This window comes from Pundamilia nyererei, unplaced genomic scaffold, assembly GCF_000239375.1.
Source record: "Pundamilia nyererei isolate P.nyererei 1_Seehausen unplaced genomic scaffold, PunNye1.0 scaffold00279, whole genome shotgun sequence".
Taxonomy (NCBI): domain Eukaryota; kingdom Metazoa; phylum Chordata; class Actinopteri; order Cichliformes; family Cichlidae; genus Pundamilia; species Pundamilia nyererei.
Window position 1 is genome coordinate 404,600 of NW_005187680.1, and position 10,069 is coordinate 414,668.

Below are 10,069 nucleotides of genomic sequence, written 5' to 3' on the forward strand. Positions count from 1 at the left end.
TTTTTTTTGGGGGGGGGGATTCCCTGTTTTCCAGGTGGCCTTGACTCAGTAGAATACTATGATATTACCACTAACAAGTGGCATGCTGCCTCAAGGATGCCATGGAGAAGTCTCTCGGTGAAATGTGTGCCTGTCGGTGACGTCATTTTTGTGCTGGCAGGCAGGGGACTAGGGGCACAGTGCCTCACAAATGTCCTAGAATACCACACAAAAACCAATAGGTTGGTACATCAACTAAATACTGTTGACATAAACTATATGAATAACTAAATATAAAAATGGACAGCACTTTATTTTTCAGAATGTCTAAACATCTCATGAATATGAATTTATTCTTAGTGGTAAATGTATGTCAGTCAGTCAAACCATTTTGGTTGCACTTCTTTAACAAAATGATACATTCTTGTTAGAAATCAACATAAGTGATTGGGCAGTTGGGTTGTAAAAAGTAGTGCCTAATATGACTTACCTTATTATTTTATGATGCTTTAGCCACTGCTGATATTTGTAAAAGAAGCATCATTACTATAAAGTCTGAGCAGTAAACACTCAATCTATTTGCTCAACTTCTTACTGAAACATTTCTTTTGTGTTCAGGTGGGTAACATCCAAAGCTCAAGCTTTTTTCTCCACCAGCTGCATTATCTGCACGGTTGGTCCATGAGAGTTCATTGAAGGCAGCCGCAAAATGTTTTTATTTGCCTCATCCTCATAGGACAAGATACACATTTGATTGTTATGATGCTTGTTTGAGACCCCTAGGATTCCTGTAGTGGAATAGTAAACTGATTTGCACAAGGACCTACTACTGAAAGGGTTACTCATCACAATATTTAATGTGCATGTTTACAGAATGGTTATGTTCTTTTAACTTTGTTTAGCAGTAAAAATTCTCTTGCTTGTAAATGTTTGGCAGATATGTGCTGTGTTTTTATTGATTCATGACTAATTTAATAAAAGTGCTTTGCTAATGATTTGAAATGTTCTTGTAGGAGTCTCTTCCCCCCCCCTCCCCCCCTTTGCTTTGCGTAAGTTGCGCGCGCGTGTGTGTGTGTGTGTGTGTGTGTGTGTGTGATTATTAAACAGTCGCACATAAATAAGTGACGTCATATTCAGTACTTTTGACAGTTCACTCTTCGGCCGCTCCATCTTATTAGGGAAATTCCATATACATAAATGTAAATTTCAAAACTCAACCCCATCATTTAATTTGTTTTTGATTGAAATTGAATATTACTTAAACTCTCTTAAATTAACTTCCAAAAAAAAAAAAGGTTTATCATTGATTGAAATTCATTCAGAGATGTTTAACGAATGAGCTGTCACAACTTTCAAGTACAAAGTTGTTATGAAGTCTGTCACATCGCCCCCCCCCCTTTCTTTTTTCTTTTTTATCCTTTTTTCATTGTACTGTATATTGTTACTCTTATTTGCCTTGTATGTCTACTGTACAAACTGAACTGGAATGACTGACTGTTCGCTTTATAAGTTCAATAAAGTTTGGAAGAAAAAAAAAACCCCTCTTCGGCCGCTCCCGTCTGCCGCATTTTGCGGCAAAATTATCCACACCCACCGCCGCGCTATGAATTGTGGGATATATGGGACCACGAAGCGTGCACCAGACCACGCTTGATATTTGGGGAAATCGACGCATTTGAAGTACACTTCGAATTTGGACAGCCGTCGTGGCGTGGCGGTGACGTAACCGCACTTGAAATGCGTACTTCAAGCGTGCAGACCCTGAATTGGGACACAGCCAGTGTCTGATGTAGAGCAGGTGTGCTTGAAAGCTATTAATTTTGTGGAGTAACAAACTGGCAACCCTGGAGTGTTTTCTGCTTGTTTTTACATCAGCAGTTATCACCTTAATGGGGATGTCTGTGTAAGCCAAACAAATGATTCAGGATAGTTTATTTGTCTATTGGCATTTTTTTTTTTTTCAGCACTGTAACTGCCGGTTGAACAGGTGAATACACTCCAGCCTCATTCTGTGCGAGTTTCCTGAAAATACAATGTTGAGAATCTTCAGCAGAATTATGGTAAGCAATTCAGTGTAGTTGTTTAGGATTTATCTTACTGAAGTCATAACAAAAGCCCATTACCTTGTATTCATAAATATGTGTGAGGTTTTATGTTTTTGTTAACGTAATAATTAACAGAAGCAATTTTTCATGTTTTAACCAAATGAATGCTAGTAAAAGTCTCAGGATTTATTATCTGATCTTCTTTTATTCTATATTCGTGTATTTTTGTCTTTCTGTCTCCCAGGTGAAGTTGGGGAAGATGAATCCTCCAGACCAGGTCAGATCTTATCAGTTAGTGAAGCCTGTACGAGTGATTCTTATTAGTGACAGATACTTGAACCAGCAGAAGGGACTTCCCAGGGTACCTGTCCCCCCTCTGCGGAAAACATGTGAGGGCTACCTCAGTGCCCTGGAGCCCATAATAGAAGAGGATGAGTGGAAGCGAGCGAAACAGCTGGTTGAGGCCTTTATGAAAAGAGGAGGGGTTGGAGAGGAACTGCAGAGAAGCCTGGAGAGGAAAGCATGCAACACTGACAACTGGGTGAGCTCATTTACTGCCACTAAAGAGGTTCAAGTTGCAGTGACCAGACATAGGGAACTGACTGAAAATGAATGATCATGTTATAGGGAAGGAAGAAGATGGAATTAAAAAGGTCTCAGGTAGGATCAGTTAGAACAAAAAACATCAGGCCTTATTCATTAGTAAAAATAGAAAAGTACTATAGAAATGCTATTCCAGAGGACTATACTATGAAGAAATTTCAACATACCCAGTCTTTCTTTATATGGCTTCACAAAACCTAAAAACTGCAGGCAGCAATGAAGAGTACTGATAATTAAATGTATTGTGTCAAACAAAGCAGCTCTGTTTCAGAACATTTGGTAACTGAAAACCACTGTGATTGAAAAGTTGAAATGAATCTTTATTGGTCTTATTGATTAACAATGTTGCATTAAACACTAAAATGAAACACTGTTGCTGCAAATGTGATGACGTAAATCCAAAAGAGAACTTGTATTTTGATCATTGCAAGTGGGGAAATAATTCATTAAGTGAAAGTTATATAAATCTGTCTTACTGCTCACTGTGCTTCAAGTGCTGCCATCAGTTTCTAATCTGACAGCTCCCATCAGAGTTTTGAAACTTAAATGTTTATATGCATCGGGTTAAAGTTTACTCTGTGTGTTCAAGTCTGACACTGTCCCACAGCCTGATTTGGAAACTAGTTTATCACTAACAAAGTGAAATTGAGTGAATGCTATTCACAAGCAGCAGCAAAAGTAATATTTAGTCTAGAAGTAATATACATTAATCATAATATTTTTGGTTTATAAGTGTTTTTATAAAATATAATTCTTTGACTGTCTTAAGTGAGCTGTGGTACTGCACTCCATTAATTTAAAAAATGTGATTTGATGTATAATTTGTCTATTTGCCCTGAGCCTTATCATTAAAGGCAATGGCAGAATGTACAGCTGTAGTTATAGTAATTGATGAAAATACTCCAATTACAGAAAATGGTGTAAATTTGTCAAGAACTGCAGATAGAGTAGGAACACTTAAATGAAATTTTGCAACATCTTAGAAACTCAAGTGATGACACTAATTTTTATCAGCTGCTTTCTGCAGGATTAATTAACAGCCTGCTACTGTGTGTAGACGACAGACCTGTGGGGGAAGTTGGAATACTTTGGGAACCGGAGCCCTGTGGTGATTAACGCAAATGTCCCGATTGTGTGTCCTCGACTGGACTTCAGGGATAAACAGGGACAAATTAGGTAAACCAACACACACTCTAACACAAAAATGATACCTTGTATATGTGTTTATAGCTTTTTAAAACGACTAACATGTTTTGTTTTTTGGGGGGGTTTGCTGCTTAGGTGTGCAGCCAAACTAATAGTAGCTCTTTTGGAATTTAAGACAACCATTGAAAAGTGAGTACCAGAATCAAATTAATGTTTAATTAATTAATCTCCAGAGATCTAAGATGCCATAGTGCAGTTAACACGTCATATGCTCACAGGACCTTTTGAGAATAAATAATGAGGAAACTGATCTCACCTGAGCATGAAACTATTAGTCGGTAAAATTAATTAGGGAGCCTCTGAAACTGAGTCTGTTTTGTAAAAATGCCTGTAATAACGTAAGTTCTAATTCCATCAAAATGTTCCAAAAGACACCAAAACAAGAAAAGTGGTTAAGAGATCAGTTTAGTAGTTTTTGGTACTTGTGTATTGCCTCTATTTTTCAGCCCACCTCGGTTTACTGATGGAGGCTGTGTCTTTCACAGTGAAACATTACCAGCTGAGAATCTGGGAGGGAAACCTCTTTGTATGGAGCAATATTCCCAGTTGCTGTCAACCTGCCGCATCCCAGGTCTGGAGAGGGACTCGGTGGTGTTCCATGCCAAGATCGGCAATCCACCCAAACACATCACAGTGGTATATAACTCTCAGGTAAGATTTTTTTTTTTTTTTTTTTTTTTGCACAACATATTACCAGAGGCTTTGTGGAGATGCTTGCAAAGAGCCAAAGCTGTGTTAAAAGCATAATGCGGTTGTTTCTGTCCTGGATGCAGTATACACTTTGCCATTGTGCTTTTGTGGAATAGAAATAAAAGTAATGTTTATATCCACGCTGTAGACTGCCACTATTTTCCTCCTCCTCTGAGACAAAATGAAATCGGCTGATTGGACTCTATGGCAAGCGAGCTAACAATTCCAACAAACTGAACTACTGGGATTCTCTATTCTTATCCCTAATGAGAGTGGGCCAACATATTAAAGTCTATGGGTTAAGAATGGGATATCACTCAAATTCACACGGATGAGTGAATAGTTTACTGTGTATAAGGAAATGGGTGAAATGAGCACACCTTTTTAAAAAGACATTTAATTATTTGCTTGAATATTGTAGTGTAGCGAGTAACATCTTCACAGGTTTGTTACCCCTGGCTATTGACTTGCGAAAACACACTGTACTATATAATGTTAGCTTAATATTTGCTCTATAAACACTACTCGTGACCTACAAAAAACAGTCAAATGGATTCCATTTCTCACACATACCCTATCTTTGCATGGTCTTTATTCTCCCTTGCTCAAAGGTTATTTTCCTTCCTCTTCTTGTCCTCCACTACCATGTCCGGTTGATAAGCTATCACCAGTTTGTCTGTCTGTATCTGCAAGTCCTACAGGATCTTAGCTTGGTCAATCTCAATAATACACCCTGCTGTTATGTGCTGGATTGTCTCAGGGGCATCTTTGCACAGCCTGCACCTGGGGTTTTTACCTGGTGTGGTAGACCCAGCCTCTATGGATCTTGTGCTTAGAGCTTGTTCCTGTACTGCCATTAGAGGTGCCTCTGTGCCATCCTTCAGTCCAGTTTTTTCCCAGCCACTGGTAGGATTTCTTGATGTCAGCCACTTCCTCTATCTGCCAGTGGTGCATACCGTGCAGGGGCCTATTCTTCTACAATGGTTCTTCTCCTTGCACACAGTTGATGTCGGTGGCATCAACTGTTGATGTCCATCTCATGTACCCTCTTCCGCTGAGGTTACTTCCATAGTAGTATTCCAACAGTTCCCTAGCACCTGATGTGGGCCTTACTAATCCAGCCAGTATGGTTTCAGTTATCTTTCCCTCTCACTCATAACCAAAGCAGATTGGTTAGCATCTGGGGCCTAGTCTGGCGACCCTTATTGAATACAGTCCCCCTGGTCAAAAGTTGAACCCCAGATAGGAAGAGAGAGTTTGCCAGAGATGACAATCCAAGCAAACCAAGTGGAACCCAACTCAATTCTCCTCTCTTCAGACACTTGAACACTACCTGAAATGTTTGAAAGAGTAGCTGAAAAACTCTTTGCTGTTGGCCAAAGGAGTGGGCTGTTCACCTAGTCCCACTACCCAAATGTAAGGCATGTAGTGCTGAGTTGGATGGGAAGCATGTGCTCAGTAATGCTATAAATCTGTGTCCTCCCTTTGAATCAGTTCTTTGTGGTGGAGGTCTACCACAATGATGGGACTCCGCTGACAGTTGATCAGCTTTGTGTTCAGATGGAGAGCATTTGCACCTCCACATCAGAGACTAACACGGAGCCTGTCGGTATCCTCACCACCCTGGATCGTGACTCTTGGAGCAAAGCATATCTCAGTATGAAAGGTAAGGCCAAGCTTAGCTTTAACTCAGATTAAACTAATGAAAAAAGTGTGTGACATAAAGTGGTCAACAGTAACTGATCTTGGCAAAGAAGGGTAATCTGCATTCTCTATGATGTGATGAACCAGAAAATAACACAGAAAAACATTTTTGGCATCTATTTCATCCTAGCACATCATCGTTATTCTCTGCAACCTTGGTGAGCTTGGCTAAGTGCACATCATGGTGCTGCAGGTTCTAATGGGTGACCCAGCTAGTTTGCAGTGGATCTCAGCTAATTATTACAACAACACAATTTACAGGTTACAATTACAAAGTTACAAAAGACTATTATCAGCCTGGCTAGCCGGTAAATAAAACATGTGAATGGAAGAGCCAAAGCTAGCTTGTTAGCAACAACTGAATTTGTAAAATGAAGCAAGAGGATTTTCCTTAGTAAATTAAAAAAAAATAGAAAAGAGGGAAAAAAAGATTACAAGTCAAACTTCTAGACTTGGGCAACCATCAATACTGCACACCCCAGGGTCCTATCCTAAAAGGACAACACTGAAATAACACTCAATAAACAAAGTTTAAAAAAAGGCACTTTTTCATTGTAAGTACCCTATGATAGTGGAGAAAACATCAGAGAATCCTCCCTTAGCAAGTGCTTGCTGACAATGGGAAGGAAGACCTACTATTTAACAGGAAGTAACCTCTGGCAAACCTAGCCCAGCAATTGAAAGGAAACCTTTTTCTCCCACTTGTTCCCAAAATATCTTTGTTTTGGTAAACAGAGTTCATGACACTGGGTGAGGGCTAGAAAATCAAGTGTAGACTGAATTCTTTGCTTTCACTGTCAACTCTTTGTCATAATTCGCTACTAATCTAGTGATCTGTTTCACTCCATCTTGACAACACTTGAGAACAGAATCTTTAGATATTTGAACTCAACTCAAATCTAAATTGCTCCTCCTGTGTCTCTAGTTCAGTGAATCAGTCTTAGCCTCTTTCCAACACTCTGGAGTACACTTTTCCAGGAAGGCTGAGCAGTGTGATATTCTTCTCTATAAATTAAGAACTTGCTTAGAATCATTTTCCACAAAGTCCAGAATGATCAGCCCCATCACAGCTTAAATATCATACTACCATGTTTTCAACTACAGGCTTATTTGCTGTAGAACCAGCTCCTATTCAGGAGAAAGATCCACTCCAGTTTTAAGATTAGATGTCAGAGATTCCATTTTTATAAAACTTGACCCTGAACCATGCTTTAGTTATGCTGGTAGAGGACCTCCTACACCATCAGTATCAGCCATTATTGGATTAGCATGGGAGGAGGAAAAAAATACAAGAGGTACAATCTTTTAAAATGCTCATCATTTCCACTCAGCATTTTCATTAAAAGAATATATAACAAATTCTCACCAGATGCCATGTTTACTGTTTAATTAATGAATATTTCACAAATTGTAACAATTACTTCAACAAAATCTTTCGACCAGTAATTTTGTTTATTCAAAGGTATTTTATTGTTAAACCAAAATGTCTCATTAAGGTTAAAACAATGCACCAAAGAGGAAACTTTGGTGCATTTTAAAATATGTGTGACCTTGGACGTGCATATGAACATACTATTTAATAAGAAGGTGCCCCTATTTTTGCATTACAAACGTTGAGGTTGGGTGGGGAAGAGCATGCTGAGCACTTCTCTAGTTGGTGAGTGTGTTTTATGAATGTATGGATAAATAGATCAACCAATTCCTACACCCCTGGTCACGCTAGTAAAAAAGAGACGAGAAAAGGAATGATGGCGATGTTAACTGACTTGATGCATGCCTAATTATCCAGGTAAGGTTAGGGAAACCTGCAGTCAGATGAGAAGTCACTTGGATGACGAAATGTTTCTCCTGCTGAAAACTGTACCTTCAGGTGAACAGAATTAACTTTCTGGGGCAATGTTAACTTTTTTAAATTTTTTTTTTTTTTGCACATAAGTGAGGGGTGAAATTGTATAGTGTTACTTGCCTTTGTGTATTTGCATGTGTACCTGTGACTGCTTCATGCGGTCTGTGACGGAGACACTCTGTCATAGCAAGATCTGTTAAACTGTTAAAAATCATTGGGTTTGGTTGGTTTTGTTTTTTGTAGATCAAACAAACAAAGAATCACTGTCAGCCATTGAAAGGAGCATCTTCACATTGTGTTTGGATAGAGCCATACCTCGAGAGTCTGACAAGTACGGCACATGTGATTTCCACCTAATAACACATGGAGGAGGCAGCCAGTGGAATAGTGCCAACCGCTGGTTTGACAAGTCACTGCAGGTGAGAAACAACCTGCCTGAAGAAATGGATGGTTATGTGGTATTTTTTGTGTGTGTGGGGGGGGGCGAAATTCCCAACTGGCTCCCCTCAGTCACCTGATATTCATTAACTTATTTAATGGGCAACATGGAGGTTCAGTGGTTCACTGTTGCCTCACAGTAAGCAGTTACTGGTTTTCCAATCCATTATCAGCTCGTTGAAACATCGCGGCAAAAGGTCGAGGGAAAGCACCAAGCTTTTTAAATAGACTAACAATGAGGCGGAGTTGTTGCTGCCAGTAACACAACAGTACAAAGTTGCCAAAGCGAGTGAGAATTAAATAATTTGAAGAAAAGCTATCTGCAGCATGTACAAACTGATACAAATCTTTAATAGGGCTGTCAAAATTGAGAGCAAACAAAACAACTGCTGTATAATGCCCTCCGCTATCTTTTTTTAAAATTGGTCACATGCCTGCATCACATGACTAAAATGCGTCATCATTTTAGAAAGTCTGCGTTTTTTGAGTGTCCACGCGGGACAGCTCCGTTTTGAAATGTATGCGTTTTCGAGAGGGTTTTCAAAACGCTGCGTTTTTCTTTGGGGAAAGCGCCGTGGACGGGAGACCAAAACGGAACGAAAACGATGCGTGTACGTGTGCACGTAGCCGTCTGCCTTAGGTATGAGTGTGAATTGTTCTCACTCTGTGGCTGATGCGATAGGCTTCAGCCCCCCTGCAACCCTGAATTGGATATTTAGAAGAAAATGAATGAATTTACTTTAGTATACTTAATGAAGCCATCCAAAATGTTGTCTTTGTAGGTGGGTGGGTATTTTCTTATACAATTTCTTATTAAAATTGTGTAGAAATGAGTTGAAATCTATGCTTGTAATTGCTTTTTTTGTCTTCCTGCTACTTCTATCAGTCAATAAACACTAGTGACCCATGCATACATAACTGTGCAACAGCATTAGCTCCACTATGTTTGAGGACTGATGTGAAATGTTTCAGACGATGATGAGCTGTTCCTTTCCTTCTCCATGCTGTTTTCTTCCAGTTATTCTAGTTTATACAATAAGGTGCAAATCACTGGTTAAACTGAAAAACTTAAGAATAACCTTCTGTATTTACATACATGAAGGGATCTCTTGATTGTATACTTGACCTTCTCGAGTAATGATGTGGTTAAGGAAAACCCTTTATACAATGTAGCTAAAGAGAAAAATTCAGTGTTCATTTTATTTCGTGGCCTTTTACTCTATTCACTTATTTTGCTATCTTTCTGCCTTTAAAAAAAACAAAAAAAAAAACCCAGAAGACCCGTGTCTTGCAATGGAAGTTTAAGTTACATTTTTGTAATTAAAAAGTTCAAAAATGTTACAGTACAGCGACTTGACTCATGTAGATATCATGGTGTACCTCTTTAATCTGTTTTAGTTGACTAAAATGTTTGTTTGTTTTTTCTCCTCTGTTGTATTCCTCTATACCCGAGGTATGTCCAGCAGACATTCCTGGTTTCTAAGTAAGAAAGTAGTTTTTTCTTTTTTTTTTCTTCTTCAAATTCCTGAATTATAATAATAATAATAATAATAATAAT

At 38.9% G+C, this 10,069-nt stretch overlaps 2 protein-coding genes across 3 annotated transcripts in view; both read left to right on the top strand.

Moving 5' to 3' along the window:
• The window catches only part of LOC102205122 (kelch-like protein 7), a 7,792-nt gene extending 6,811 nt beyond the window's left edge, over positions 1-981 (top strand). The window contains exons 11-12 of the mRNA XM_005750585.1: positions 35-221; positions 598-981. Coding sequence (XP_005750642.1) covers positions 35-221; positions 598-664 — 254 coding nt within the window. The 3' untranslated portion in view covers positions 665-981. The remainder of the gene's footprint in view (positions 1-34; positions 222-597) is intronic.
• A 749-nt stretch (positions 982-1,730) lies between these two features.
• Positions 1,731-10,069, top strand: part of LOC102205396 (carnitine O-acetyltransferase-like) — a 13,845-nt gene continuing 5,506 nt past the window's right edge. Inside the window, exons 1-8 of one of the 2 annotated variants that reach the window (XM_005750586.1) lie at positions 1,731-1,777; positions 1,944-2,039; positions 2,269-2,565; positions 3,685-3,803; positions 3,909-3,962; positions 4,319-4,484; positions 6,018-6,189; positions 8,317-8,492. In XM_005750586.1, coding sequence (XP_005750643.1) covers positions 2,013-2,039; positions 2,269-2,565; positions 3,685-3,803; positions 3,909-3,962; positions 4,319-4,484; positions 6,018-6,189; positions 8,317-8,492 — 1,011 coding nt within the window. In that variant the 5' untranslated portion in view covers positions 1,731-1,777; positions 1,944-2,012. Of the gene's footprint in view, positions 1,778-1,943; positions 2,040-2,268; positions 2,566-3,482; positions 3,575-3,684; positions 3,804-3,908; positions 3,963-4,318; positions 4,485-6,017; positions 6,190-8,316; positions 8,493-10,069 lie in introns of those variants that run through there. The other variant, XM_005750588.1, reaches the window with a different exon arrangement.